General features: G+C 37.8%; 2 protein-coding genes across 3 annotated transcripts; both read right to left on the minus strand.

The window, feature by feature from the left end:
• Window positions 1-1,230: 1,230 nt before the first annotated feature.
• Window positions 1,231-3,843, minus strand: LOC145140988 (uncharacterized). 2 transcript variants are annotated; one of them, XM_079074356.1, is made up of 7 exons: window positions 3,699-3,843; window positions 2,870-3,284; window positions 2,480-2,715; window positions 2,136-2,394; window positions 1,836-2,015; window positions 1,608-1,763; window positions 1,231-1,539 (listed from the first exon to the last, which is right to left on the minus strand). In XM_079074356.1, exons 2-7 carry the CDS (start codon window positions 2,897-2,899, stop codon window positions 1,363-1,365), a joined length of 1,038 nt encoding a protein of 345 aa, XP_078930482.1. In that variant the 5' UTR covers window positions 2,900-3,284; window positions 3,699-3,843; the 3' UTR covers window positions 1,231-1,362. The 2 variants fall into 2 exon arrangements, with proteins under 2 accessions (XP_078930482.1, XP_078930483.1); XM_079074357.1 differs by lacking the exon at window positions 3,699-3,843 and adding an exon at window positions 3,578-3,595.
• Window positions 3,844-5,419: 1,576 nt separating this feature from the next.
• On the minus strand, window positions 5,420-7,963 carry LOC145135726 (Pseudouridine synthase family protein). The gene is made up of 8 exons (XM_079069964.1): window positions 7,511-7,963; window positions 7,179-7,322; window positions 6,816-7,058; window positions 6,507-6,709; window positions 6,347-6,425; window positions 6,067-6,242; window positions 5,749-5,851; window positions 5,420-5,653 (listed from the first exon to the last, which is right to left on the minus strand). The coding sequence occupies exons 1-8, from the start codon at window positions 7,892-7,894 to the stop codon at window positions 5,639-5,641; spliced, it is 1,347 nt and encodes a 448-aa protein (XP_078926090.1). The 5' UTR covers window positions 7,895-7,963; the 3' UTR covers window positions 5,420-5,638.
• Between the last annotated feature and the right edge of the window lie 7,135 nt (window positions 7,964-15,098).

Below are 15,098 nucleotides of genomic sequence, written 5' to 3' on the forward strand. Positions count from 1 at the left end.
ATGAAAACTAAAAAAATACATAACTACGTAAAAATACATATAAATACATAATAAATAAAAAAAACACATAAAAACACACAAAAACATATGTAAATTACTTAAAAAAATACATATAAATACGTAAAACAATACGTCTATACATTTAAAATATATAAATATAGAAAAACATCTATATAACACTTAAAAAATACATAAATACGTAATACATAAAAAATATGTAAAATACTTAAAAATAGATATAATTACGTAAAAAATATGTTTATACATTTAAAATACATAAACATCTATATAAAAAGCTTTAAAAAGTATATAAATACGTAAAAATACATAGAATTACATATAAATACATAATACATAAAAAAACATATAAAAATACATTAAAAAAATATGTAAAATGGTTAAAAATACACATAAATATGTAAAAAAAATACGTTTATATATTTAAAATACATAAAAATACGTAAATATATACATATAAAAACATAAAAAATACACAAATACATAAAAATAGATATAGATATGTAAAAAAATATGTTTATACATTATATAAAAATTTTGACGAAATCTGCAAAAAAGTCTCATTATTTTCGAAAAATTAACAATTTGGTCCCATGACCTGCTGAACAGGTCAAAAGGGGCTAAAGTGAATAAATTAGCCGGTTTCTTGGGCTTTTTTATTCAAAAGGTGAAAATGTCAGGACTTTTTTATTCAAAAAATAAAATTTAGGACTTTATTAAAAATTTGTCCAAAATATTGGGACTTTTCTGGAGATATCCCTTTGTTTTTCTATAAGAAATTGACAATATATAATTTTCCTCATTTTAATCCAAGTCAAATTTACACCCATTAAATCTTTATCACTCTTTATTTTTTATACATGACCAAGTATTTTATACTGTATTTGACATGTATTCTCTCAGTTGATACCAATGATACAAAAATAAAAAACTACTTCCCCCACCCAAAAAGGTGGAACAAAGACTAGCTTCAAGTCTCTATCTCTCGTTTATGCAAAAAGACGTAAATACCTTTTTCATCCACATCATCAAAAATAGTTCTAGAAAGTTTGTCTAGTTTTATCCTATGTAACAAACTCGACCTTACAGTTGAGTACACAGGACACAAAATGGGAACTAAGTTTTCTATTACAAGAGTAATAATAGTCTACAACATTTTTTTTAAAAAAAAAAAGTTGAATTAGATTGAGATGATAATATGATATTAAGGCATATGAAAAATGAAAACCTAGAGCAAAATTTCAACAGGGAAGACACCCTGTTGGTTTTTTTTCCAATGACAAACAAAGGGATATAAATAAAGAATGAGTTAGTTAAGACAAAATATACACAATTACAAACTATTTAACTAACTTTATAATCCTCATGCAGAAAGCTCTCATAAAGTGTTCCATTTAATACCTTTTTAATATCATCCCAATTTTCCACCTGTTCACGTAATGGACCTTTATGTATCTTCACCTGCCTACTCTTTAGCTCCATTTGCGGTATCCTCAAAAACCGTTGCACATCCTCCAATACCTACAAACAAACAGATATCAGATAACAACAGATAACAGATAACAGATAACTGATAACAGGTAACATACAGTGTGGTTCTTGATAATGTCTTCGTAGTAAAGGATGATGTGGCGAGTGGTATTGAAGTATTCCAAAGCTTGTTTAACCATGTTGTCGGCTTGTTTAAGCTCGGGTATCAGTAGTGTTGTATTTATTGTGGGCTTGTAACTTGCTAGAATTTTAGCCTGATAACATTATAATAATAAATACTTTAGTAAAGAAACCACACATACACACACACAAATGACAAAATTGACCTCATCGTGTGAATGGACGTGGGATTTGTGTTTCCCATTTAGAGGTTTAGCACTTTGGTCATAAGCATTTGCAAGTATTGAGATTCTTCTACGAAGAAGATTTCTTCTAAAAAGAAATATCATTGAAACTCCTTTAGCTTTAAAATATTCCACTATTGCTTCATGATTCTGCATCAAACCCTGAAATAAAATCAAAGTCAACCACTCCCTAAAGTCAAATGACATATAAATGTTGCTATTGTGAGTTATATATGACATATGTATGAGAAATTAAGTAGTTTGGATGCAACAAAGTATCACCTGATTAAGCATCCACTTCAAGCCCACTGCAGCTGTGCATTCATTCTTGGAAGCACTTGTCAACCAATCAAGATTGTAAATTTTGTCCAAAGTGTCCACAATTGTTGACATATTTGTCCTCCTTGGTTTAACTGAGAAGATCTCACCATTTGAGCTTACATTCATATGACTATTTAATAATGTCTCAAACCATCCACTCCCAGATCTTTGTGTTGATGAGATAACAAAGTATCGAACAGGATTGCATGCACATTCAGCCCTAATTATACCCCAAAAAGAACAATATCAGTAATTTTACATTTGCTAAAATGAGAGTGAAAGAAAGAAAGAAATTTGAAGCATACCGATTAAAAGTTGTGGGTTTGGGGAAATGAACATAAGGCCTCTCCCATTTTTCAACATTGGGGACATCGCAAGGTTTGTCAACCACTTTAATGTCAATGAAACCGGCCTTTGTGAAGTTGCTAATTTGCTTTAGACCAATTGAACACATGAAAACCCCACATACCATGACAAAAGCTAACAAACTTATTCTCAACACCAAGGAGTTCTTTACTGGAGGTCTAACGATAAGCATATCCTGTAATTCAAAGCATTTGAAGGTATGTAATGTTTGTTTTGTACTTGCAGCCAAGAATAAAGACATGAACACATAGAACAGAATCAAGATATTTGATACTGAATGAAACCAAAGAAAGGAAAGGAGAAAGGACTATAGATTGAATCAAGTGTACCTTAATGAAGAAGCATAGATCATCAGCCATTATTTGTTGAGGGAATTTAAAGTGGAAGAGAAAGGGAAATCATCTGGTAGCTCGAGTAGAAATTTCCCCTTTCCCAATTCTCTCTTGCTTTACTCATGTTTTTCCCATGTTGAATCTTTTGCTTCACATCAATATGCCTAGAGAGAAAAAGAAACGAAAAGAGGAGTGTCTTTCAGTCTTCACGAGAATAACACTGTTACGAGATGACTTTTTGAACTGATCCACACTTTTCCCCCTTTTATCCTCTACAGATTTTGCTCAGGCTCTTTCCTTTCTGGTCAGTCAAAATTTCAACCAGTTTCGAATCCAAATAGGAGATCGAAAGATAAGTAGCTCAATATCTAGAAACCAAAGCCTGTCAGGCCTCAAATCGAGCTTCGAAAACCTGAAATAAAACAAAATAGAAGCTCAAGTAAACCATCAAAAGCTGAAATCAAAGAACATATTACGAGAAATCGAGAACAACAGGAAGGTAGTCAACGCGTGCTACTTCCTGAAGCTGAAAGACAGAAGATGAGGGTTCCGTCGTGCTTTCCGAATGTTCAAATGAGTTCCGTAATGGCGATTAATTATAAAACAAAACTAATCGAAGATGTATAACGAGGAACCATCAGTCGAACGAAATCGAAATGCAACACATGAAAGATGGAAACAGTTTTTAACAGACGATTATCATACAAATCCTTTTGCAAATTCCTTGACGCTGATCCAGCTCTCCATTATAACATAACCTCACCTCCCAAATTTCACTAAAAACATAAAAGAGATAAAAACAAAACACATTAAACGAAGAGTGTACCTTGAAGATTAAAGCTGTTCAATGCGTCGATTGAATCAATGCAGTCATGAATGACTCCATACAAGTGATTACTCGTCGTCACGATTGCTCGGTGTTGTTATCGATCGCACCGAAGATCCCTTCTTCTGCAATATTAAATCCTAATCCTGTAAAATATAAATTTTTATATTATGAATTTCTGAACACCGGCCCGGCCGGTAGGGGAATTGGGCCCAATCATGTCTTTCGGTTAAATGCATGAAGCATGATGCATAATTAATTATTACATTACATTACATTACATTCCACTTTTAGTAATTTATTACATATCTTAAAAAAAATCTATTTCTTTATTTATATAAATTATAAAAAATAATACTTTTTACTTGCTAATAATTAGGTTTTTAGTATTTAGATTTTTTTTAAAAGTGTATTTTCCTAACAAAAAGTTAAAGTATAGTATCATAGTTAGATATATTTAATAGAATATATTATCTTTAATGAAAAATTAAAAGTATAATATTATTATGAGAGAGAGAATATATAATATTTTAATAAATAAAAGAAAGTACACAAGTAATTTCTCATCTTCCTCTTATGAAAAGACGACATTAACAATACGTAAAATATTTTTTTATTACTTTATAGAAAAATATAACGTTTCCGCAAAACCCAAATATGGGTAGGTAATAATATACTTTTGTTATTATTGCATTTGTTTCTAACTTTAAAAAGGCGACTATGGTTGCAAAATAGCAAAAGGTTGCAAAATAGCGAAAACAACAGCTTGAGATGTTTGATCATTTTTCTCAATTGTTTTGACTTTTTTTTTTAAATATAACTCCTATCATTATTATAGACATAACAAATTTCATAAAATATTAAAATCAAAGAAATTTGTGTCAGAATTTTAATCTCTTATGCACTATTATATATCTTTTTTTTTCAAAAAATATAACTTAATAAACGAGAAAACATGTAAAATGTTCTTCAAGAATTTGTTAATAACAATCAAAAAGTTGTGAAAACCAAAATCATAGTGTAATATCTTTGACTTTAATGTGATAGTCCATATAGTGGTTCTTTTGATCGCACCAAATGTTCGAAACAACTTGCACGAAACCACCGAGTACGTGCAAAAATAAAGTACATATATAATATCCTTGGACAATAAAAAATTAATAACTTATAATTTGATTATTATAACTTTAAATCGTTAAATCATATCTAAATTATATTTCATACTTGCTTTTTACAATTAATTATGTTATTTTAATTAGAGCTATCCAAAATCGGCCTAACTCACCTATTCAATCGGAATTCAACACAAAATTAACTATTAAGATTTGAAATATGACCTCTGTTAATTGAAAATATCAATATGTTAAATTAAACACACGTCGATATTGATCTAGGCCGTTGTCATATACAAAATCAGGTTTTTAGACATGAAACATAATCATTTAAAAGTTAAAACCAAGGTCCACCATGTTAAAGTTGAAAAGACATTCATCATCATTCATATTCATCATGGCAATGGCAATGGCAGGCTTTTGATTCCTTTTTCTGTAGAATGTTCGTTAGAAGAGCACTACCAATAGCAAATGGTAATGCAATTGCGATGTTAATACACAAATAATAATCATATAACTAATTTGAACGATTTGTTATAGGAAGCGGATTAATATAATTTTTGTAACCATATTCAACAAATTTGGTATTTATAAAGAAGCAGCAACAAATTTGTAAGAAAACTGATTATCTAAGAATACTACTAATCTACAACTCTATTATCATCATTAATCAATTTCAATCAACAAATTATCTTTATCCTAGTTGTGCCTCATGTCACAATAATTACTTTCAAAACCCACATCCATCCAAACACTCCCTAACAAACATATGTCTTCAATCAACTGCTCCCAAACGCCAAAAATGAATGACCAAAACTTGATTAGCATTTAGCTCCCCTTCATCTGCAATCCAGTTGTAAACACAACACCGGATACATGGGTTTTAAAATATGTGAAAAGAAAAACATTTATTTAAAATATAAGGTTTAAAAGCTTACCTTGTGTGTGCTTATATTCCGAAGTCCAGTTAAAACTTCTGCAAAATCTATAGGAGGCAAGCATGAAAATTGCATTTTCTCTCCTGTACAAGGATGCGTAAATCTACAAACAAAATAAAATTAATCAGATAAGAAATAGCAACGTACTTTAATCTTTTACCAATATAGACAATATATTTTATTTCTTATTAATCATAAGTAGGTTGCTATTATGGGTTAAAAAATACAGTAAAGTCCGTTGCTATTCCTCGTAATTTTCCCAAAAAGAAAAAAAAAAAAAAAAAAAAAAAAAAAGAGTTTAGTTTGAAATGGACTAACCCAAGAGTCAAAGCATGGAGACAAGGTCTGTTGACTTTAGCAACAAGCTCTGAAAGTTGACCATGTAATTTTGATGAGTTTTTGAGGTGTAGGCGTGATATGGCCATGTTTTTAGTACCTCCATACACCTCATCTCCCATTAGAGGAATCCCGAGGTATTTTGCATGTGCTCGAATCTATTTCAGAGTTATCACAAATGCCCAAAATAAGTAATTAATATTTTCGTATATGAGATTATACAAAATGAATTAAATAATATCAATTAATGTTAAAACAATGCCTGATGGGTGCGACCCGTCTCTAACCTCCACTCAACCAATGCGGACCCACCACCAGCAAGTATCTCAACTACTTTGTACCTGATGATCAAATCATTAAGGGTAAAATCGTCATTTTGTAACAGACCTTATGTACACAACCCTTAGTTGTACTTAAATCACCTACTAGCAGCATAACGAGACTTTCCACATTTGGTGGGTCCCGTGTCGGCAGTCATACGAATCCGATTGGTCAAATCACGACCAATGGGAATATCAACACGTCCCGAGGGCGGAAATGGAATTCCACATGTGAGACTAATGTATATCCTTTGAATGGTGTGTTCCTTGAATTGTTGAGATAAATGGGCATGTGAATGTTCATCCTGTGTTGTTGTAAGGAAAAAATTAAAGAAAAATATTAATTATTTTAGAAGAGAATTATAGAAGATGAATGAAAATGGAAGAAATGATGTTGTTTTGTTGAACTACCTTGGCAACAACTAGTAATCCACTTGTGCCTTTATCTAATCTATGCACAATCCCAGGTCGAACAGATGTTTCATTAGTACCAAAAGTGTGATTTAAGGATGATTCATCTAACTCGATATCAGACAATTCATCAGAATCTGAGACTAATTCTTGATCGTGAAATGAAGGGGTTGGGAGACTGCAATGATGAAGAATGCCGTTTACTAGTGTTCCAGTAGTGTTTCCAGGTGCTGGATGAACAACCTGATCATGAAATTTGAAAATATATGATTCTCTCATTATAAGTCTGGAATAAATGATTCAGAAGAAGAGATTTATCCATGGATGAATTGAAAGAAAGTGAAAAAAGGTTGACGTGATTACCATGTGTGCAGGTTTATTAACAACCAACACATGTTCATCTTCATACACAATATCTAAAGGTATATCTTCGCTTTCAGCTTTTAAGGGTTGCAATTCTGATATTGTGCATTCAACCTTATCGCCATGTCTTATCATGTGTGAGGTCTGAAAGAAAGTTATGGATCGAGATATTAGACAAAACGATTAATCAGAAGTTGCAATGAAACCTTTTACGAAGTGATTTTTCTTGGATTTGGTTACCACAAGTGACTCCTAAGAATCTAAAACATTGAATTATGTTTGAATTTGAGACGTAATTTGTTTGATCTCAAAATTAAGCAACTGAACTTTACCTTAACAATAACACGATGATTGACGGAGACGAGTCCTGACCGAATGCTTGATTGAACCCTAGCTCTGCTAATGCCATTTATCCGAGTGGAAATCCAAGTGTCGAGCCTGGTCTTTCCAACCTCTTCAACGCTCTCTTCGAGCCGAACGCCGGTGTAATTGGTTATTTGTCGGCGGCCGGAAAAAGACTCTTCTTCGAGTTGTGATTCGTCATCCAAATCCGAGGCTCCTGAGCAAGAAGTAAAGGAAACCTTCTGATGAAGTGGAGTAACCGCTGGTGTGTTCCGATGGAAGAAAGAGATGAATGAGTTGGAGAGGGTTCTTTTAGCGGGGAAAATTGTGGGGCAAGTGAGGGAGTACATCAACGACATTTTGCAGATGAGCATGAGCTTCAACCTAATCACTGTAATACCTGAAGGTGTGGCAATGTCAATTGTGAAAGGGTGCTTTTGATAATTTTTAGCATGCTTGTAGACAAACTAATCTAACTTCTTTTTTCAAATCAAAAACCGCAATAAAGTCCATATATATTGGTCTCATAATCGATTTAGTCTTTATATATTTTTTTTATTCAATTAAGTCTGAAATACCAGTAATCGTATTCAATTTAACCTTTTGACCCGGTCAACAGGTCATCCAACTTTCAAAAATTACATTTTTAGCCCAGATTTCAAAATTTATTACAAATTTGATCCAAAATTTATAATTTTGGCCCAGATTTTAAATTTTGTTACAAATTTGGCCCAAACTTTACCCTTTTTGTCCAAATTTTAGAATTTTATTATGAATTCATCCTAACTTTAGTTTTTTTTACAACTTTTTTTCTCAAAAAATTGTTTCTAATATGTTTTTTCCTTATAAAATCATATTTATACAAAAAAAACGTATTTTCACATAAAAATCTTATATTTTCTATATAAAAACTTTTTTTTTAAAGTTTTTTGTATATGAAATATCTAGTTATGAAATATCTGTTTTTTGTATCGGAAGTGGGTAACGGTTCTTCACCGTTACCTTGTTCAGCTCCCGGTAATCTATGCACATACGATGCGACCCGTCCTTCTTCTTGACAAACAGGATCGGGGCTCCCCAAGGCGAACTACTCGGCCTGATAAATCCCTTGTCTAACAGCTCCTGCAGCTGTGTAGACAACTCCTGCATCTCGGGAGGAGCCAACCGATATGGTGCCTTGGTCATCGGATCCGCACCAGGGACTAGGTCGATCCTGAACTCCACCTGTCGCTCCGGAGGTATCCCAGGCAGCTCCTCTGGGAATACATCCGCGTAATCTCGCACCACTGGAACATCGCTCATCATCGTCTTACCCGTCTCCCGGGTATCCATAACATAGGCGACATACCCAGCGCAGCCCTGTTGAAGATAGCGTCTAGCCCTCGCTGCTGAACATAGTGCTGGTCCGCGCTGTGGCCTCTCGCCCTGAACCACCAGCTCTCCCCCACTTGAGGTCCTAATCCAAACCAACTACTACGCGCAGTCGATCACAGCTCCGTTGGGGCTCAACCAATCCATGCCTATAATCACCTTGTTCCCACGCAACGGAATGGGAACCAAGTCTACCAAATAACGCTCCTCGAACAACCTCAAAACACAGTCCCTGAAAACCTTTGACGCTCGCACTGGTCGATCATCCGCAATCTCGACCTCTAGAGGGCAATCCAACATGCCTGAAGACTCATGGAACCTCTTGCTAAGCGCAAGAGAGACAAATGATCGGGTAGCACCCGAATCAAACAACACCTGAATTAGGATACCGTTCACATGGGACGATCCTAAACAAGACATAGCATATGGCACATCAATATCATAAGCAACATAAAATAAAAGATATGGAGGAGAAATCTTACCCGTCGCCACATCGGGTGCGGCGCGTGCCTCCTCGGTAGTCAACTGGAAGGCTCGGCTCCTCACCACTGGAGCCTCTGACTTGCCCTGTCGGCCATCAGTAATCCGCAGGGTCACTGGAGCTGGCGCCTTCACTGGCGATGCTGCTATCAACTGAGGGCAATTGGCCTTTTTATGGCCTCGCTGGTTGCAGGGGAAACACAGCAACTCTGATGTCTGGAAAGTGGGCGTAGGGGCGGTACAATCCCTACTGAAGTGTCCTGTCTTGCCGCACTTGTAGCAGCCTGATGATCATAGTCTACACACCCCCTCGTGCGGCTTGCCGCAATTTCCGCAGCTGCTCCGGCCCTGATGGCCCTTCTGTTGGGTTTTGAGCATTCTAACACTCCTATGGTGTACATGCAACCCTATAAACCTTGGATCTATGTTTTCTCTATTATACATGCAAATATTAACTATTCCAAGGTTTCATCCTAACTAGCATATTATGAAGCATCTATACTACAAAGTTCTAGTTAGATGACATACCTTTTGATGTAGCTTGATGTCTTCAAGCTTTAAGAGCTTAGCCCCAATAGTGTGGAAGCCTCAAATGGAATCACAAATCACCAAAACACCTTGGAAGAACTTGAGAGAATATGTATGCACACTAAAATCGGCCCACTCTTATTTTCACACACTTGTGCCAATTTTGTGAGCCAAGGACCCCTTTATATATTATGGAGGATTAGGGTTACATCCATGTAAAACCTAATACCCATGACCTTTCATTTACATAGGATTCATGGGTTAAAAGCTCCATGGACCATCCATGAAAGCTTAGCCCAACCTAAATGAACTTGGCCCATCCCATATATATAAGAGTCCATATTTAATTAGTTCTTTTTGATCACTTAATTAATTCTAAATTAATTCTTGATCAATACTAATTAAATAATATGATTCCATATTAATATATTAGAACTTATAATATATTAATATAAATCATAAATATACTATTCTCAAAAGACTATCCATATAAATTGTGTAGGTGAAGTGCAACCCAAATGGACCATGCCGGGTCGGGTCAAGTACATACCAAATATAGTTATGGACTTAGACATTAATCCAACACCTTCGACCTAACGTCGGATCCCTTGGGTTTCTTCCCCGAAACCCCAGTCGTCTGTCCCTCTGCCGCCTTCCTCTTCCGGATGTGCTCCAAATCAATCTCCCTCTCCCTCGCCCTAGCGATCATAAAATCCAGGGTCGGGCAAGCTGAGTAGCTAACATGCTCCCTGATATCAGCTCGTAACATATCAAGATAGCGGGTCCTCCGCATATCCTCATCTCCTGCATACTGGGGCACCAACAATGCCCTCTCCCGGAACTTGGCAGTAATCTCCGCCACCGTCTCTGTCGTCTGCCTCATATCGAGAAACTCCCTGGCCAACTACTGAAGCTCCACAGCCGGCGCAAACTCAGCTCTGAACCTGGTCACAAAATCCGACCAAGTCATAGCCTCAATAGCCGAGGCTACCAACGAGTCACCAACCGACTCCCACCAATCTCTGGCCCTATCTCTCAAACAACCTGTCGCATATCGCGCCTTCGACCCCTCAGGGCAGAAGCTCGTCAACTGTGCAGACTCAATGTCTGTAGTCCATCTCCTGGCTGCGATGGGGTCCTTAGCCCCATGGAAATTCGGCGCACCACTGCCCCTAAAGTCCTTGAAGGACAGTGTGCGTGACCCTGACTCGCTGTGTGCCATGTCACTCCTGAACGCCCTGAGGCGATCCTCCATCAACTCAATGATCCCTTCCTTGATCGACCCGAAAATCACCGGGGTCGACTCAAGGATACCTCTCGTGATCTCAGAAGCAATGAACTCACGTAGTCCCTCATCAACTGGCTCGGTACCTGCTCCCGAACCTGATACTGAATCGGATCCTGACCCTGAACCTCCTCCTCCGTGTCGTGTGATCATCACCATTCTGAAACATAACACATAACCGTCAGAATCATACATAAACCTTGGGAGGTTTCATATACTTCTACAAGTTTCCTGGTTCCATCTCGGTCCTCCTCGATTCGAGTACGGATCCTATGCTTTCAGTAGTACGGGCCCATACTACCTTCCACATCTATCCGTACTTTCCTCAAGGATTGCTTCGACTTCACCAAGTCCCTTCTACTACTGTTGCACTCTTTTCCAATCTCGTCCTAGGCTTACCCTAGGGTAACTCTCCGACATACTCTCCGCGCATCAGCTGCATAAGGAACCCCTGCTACCTTTACCTAACTAGCTCGCGAATACCACTACATAGTACTAAGACCAGATAATTCTTCAAATGAAAGGTCCTACCCCACAACGGTTGGACTCAAACAAGAGCTGCGCAGTAGGGCTAGACCTAACCTTCTGGAATTATTTCGTCCTCGCAATATGTAACTTAACGTATTCGTTTACTAGTTAGCTAAAGATAACTAGGACTCCCGAAGCACAAAGCAACAGCATTCGGGCATTGAGTAACCCAATCCAATCGTACTCTATCCAAGCTAACATATAACTGACTAATCAGTAACATCTCGCAGCTCAAAAGCACATATAGCAGGCATATCAGGCATCTTCCTAGATCCTTAGCCCTAATCTAGCATGCATTTCTCATACATATACAGTAGGCATATAAGGCATCCTTCCTAGATCCTCTAGCCCTAATCTAGCATGCAATTCTCATAGTCATATCATATCATAACATAACATGTATGGGTATCTTGGGGAAAACTTACTTAAGCTCGACCGGTCGCGCACATCACACATCTTGTTCTTTTTCAAAGTTCCTTTTTCTCTTTTCAAACTTCTTTTCAAATTCCTTTATATATATATATATATATATATATATATATATATATATATATATATTGATTTTACTTTTGAAAATTTCTATCCCAAGTCCTTAGTTTGAGTCCAGACACACTCGAGAGCGTGCCCGAATCCCTCAAACCAAGGCTCTGATACCAACTTGTAACATCCCAATTTTCAAGGCCAAAAATTTCATTTTAATTAAGTGGTTTATAAAATAGTTAACCAAAACACCGTCATTGTTACATCAATCCACAAAACCATAATATCGTATCTCAAAACCAAATCACCAAAAGTAATGAACATCAGAGTACAATCTCCAGGAGTCTCATAGTGCGGGATCCAGTGTGTGTGTGTGATGTGCCACTACCGCGCCGGCTCCTTCCCCTTCGCTGAAGAGGTACCTGAAACCAAAACTATAAACCGTAAGCACAAAGTTTAGTGAGTTCCCCCATCATACCACATACCATACGTAACACATACTGTCAGGCATACCGGGGTGCCCGGCCTACCCCATGCCAGGCATATCTGGGTGCCCGACCTACCCCTGCTAGGCATATCGGGGTGCCTAACCTACCCCTGTCAGACATACCGGGTGTCCGACCTACCCCTTCCGGTTTATCTCAACCGGTTACGGGGACTATTCCCCTCCTACTACCACTATCACATATAACATATCATGCTAGCACATAAACATAACAGGTAGCGGCAAACATAGATAATTATCACAAAGACAATCATCTAACAACTCCTACTGGTGGGCCGGCATTGTGGTCGTAGACCCACCCCTACTAGAAGGTAACTCACCTCGATGTCGCGTAGTGTCTGCACTGATCTCGATGTGGAAATCGACTCTTCCCGACTCCTCAATCCCTACACGACAACTCTTCCAAGTTATCAACTCATACTCATACTCGCAACCCTTACCAGGGTCAACCCAAACCCAATCAATGTCCAAGTCAAAGTCAACTTGGTCAAAGTCAACATCTGGTTGACTCGAGTCGCCGAGTTGGCCCGCCAACTCGTCGAGTCCCCATAACCACAAACTGTCATAAATCCGCTCCTACCCGTCGAGTCTAGCAAGAGCCCGACGAGTTCGCCTTCAACAACACATCGGACAATCTTCAAACGACTCGCCGAGTTTGTTCTTGAACTCGCCGAGTTCATCTTCATTCATAAGAAGATGTTCAGTCTATGACTCGCCGAGTTCCTCCTGAACCCGCCGAGTCCGTCTTCATAAGTTGGGAGATTGCTTTGGACTCGCCGAGTCTGTTCATACAATCGTCGAGTCCCATGAGTTCCAGGTCCAAAACAAACCGCTATCTGGCAGAGTGTTCCTTCCACTCAACCAAAACCATTTCCAGGAGACACTTTGGGAAAAAGCGTCCCGACTCGCCGAGTCACCTAAGTGACTCGCCGAGTCCCTCTTTGTCCAGAACTATACAGTCGATTTCAGTGGGACTTAATGCATCCCAATCATAGATCTGACCTCCTAGGGTCCTTTTTATACGTAAATCTACGAACTTGATGTCCATGCATGGGGCTTTTGGCTCAAAAGGCTATAAAATGGGGTTTATATGATGCATGGGTCTTCCATGGCCATAAAGTTGGCACCTTTATGCCATGGGAACCCTCAATGGTTCCAGATCTGAAGCACAACCCACATATACAAGCAAAACTGAACATAGCTTCTCAAAAGCTTAGAAAATGTGGGGAAATAGCCCCAAAACAAGATCTAGGAAATAGATGGTCAAGGTTCAAGATTTTTACCTTGAATGGACTGAGAATGAAGCAAAACCTTGAGATCTACTAGCTTCCTCTTGATCTCCTAAGCTCTCTTCTTCTCCCTCAACTTCAAACACACACAAAAAGGCACCAAAAGAGCTCAAATCACTCAAAAATGGTTTAGGGTTTCAATCTAGGGTTTCTCTGAGTTGGGAGGGTGATGGAGGCTGGGTTGGGACGAGATAAAGTGTTTAAATAGGGTGCAAACCCTAAATATTAGGGTTTTGTCCAGACAGCTCCTACTCGTCGAGTCGGTCTTCCGACTCGTCAAGCAGGTCACTTAAACCCCCGATCCAACAGTCGAGTCTACTCGACGAGTTGGGCCTCCAACTCGTCGAGTCCCAGAGTAAATTGTAACATTTTAATGAAATTAAATACGTACCAAAAATCGGGTGCTACAGTAAGTGTCAAAGCTTCCACATTTATTGTTGTTTGTGGATAGATCTAAGTTTTGTCCAACTTTTCTGCTTGGTTGAGCAAGTTTGATTGAATGGAAACCATAAAGTTGGCAACTTTATGGGTTACAAGGGTCTTTAGAGTGTCTTGAAGTTCAGATCTAGTGAATGGTTGAGTTTTGGCATTCTGCATGAAAGTTGGATGATCTTTTCTTCAATTTTGATCCCAAATGAGATCTAGACATGTATTGGACGTACATTCCTATAAAGCATCGACTTTTAAGTGTATTATGGAGTTGTAAGACCTTTTGGAAAGTTAGAGTAAAAGGCTTAATGGATTAAGGACTTAAATGGTTGAATTTTGACTTCAGACTGTGCACACGACGTGAGACATAGGGTCTCACAGCGTGAGGGTTGAATGACCCCATTTTTTGTTAAGCTTCTTGGTGCTCACGATGTGAGGGAAGGATGCTCACGATGTGAGGTCAAATTTAATGGCTTTTCATGTATGAGTTGGCTGAGTTGAGTCGAGATGAGTTGGAATCGGACCGAGTGAGCTCTCACAACGTGACCAAGGGTTGGTCACGACGTGAGGATGAATAGTTGACATTATGGGCTGTTGACTTTGACTTTGACCGTTAACTTTTGGCTTGGGTTGACTTTTAGTCGATCTCTATTTTTTAGAAGGTAGACTTAGGGTTTGCCTTG

Source organism: Lactuca virosa, chromosome 9, assembly GCF_052849685.1.
Source record: "Lactuca virosa cultivar CGN04683 chromosome 9, Lactuca_virosa_CGN04683_v6, whole genome shotgun sequence".
NCBI lineage: Eukaryota > Viridiplantae > Streptophyta > Magnoliopsida > Asterales > Asteraceae > Lactuca > Lactuca virosa.

Bases quoted from the DNA above. Each gene is read 5' to 3' on its own strand.
- LOC145135726 (XM_079069964.1), bottom strand. From the start codon at position 7,894: ATGCTCATCTGCAAAATGTCGTTGATGTACTCCCTCACTTGCCCCACA. The intron at 6,710-6,815 runs GTAGTTCAACAA...ACAACAACACAG, and splicing joins GATTACTAGTTGTTGCCAAG to GATGAACATTCACATGCCCA. The intron at 6,243-6,346 runs GCATTGTTTTAA...ACTCTGAAATAG, and splicing joins AGACGGGTCGCACCCATCAG to ATTCGAGCACATGCAAAATA.
- LOC145140988 (XM_079074356.1), bottom strand. From the start codon at position 2,899: ATGGCTGATGATCTATGCTTCTTCATTAAG. The intron at 1,764-1,835 runs GTCAATTTTGTC...TAATGTTATCAG, and splicing joins ACGTCCATTCACACGATGAG to GCTAAAATTCTAGCAAGTTA. The intron at 1,540-1,607 runs GTATGTTACCTG...GTTTGTTTGTAG, and splicing joins ACATTATCAAGAACCACACT to GTATTGGAGGATGTGCAACG.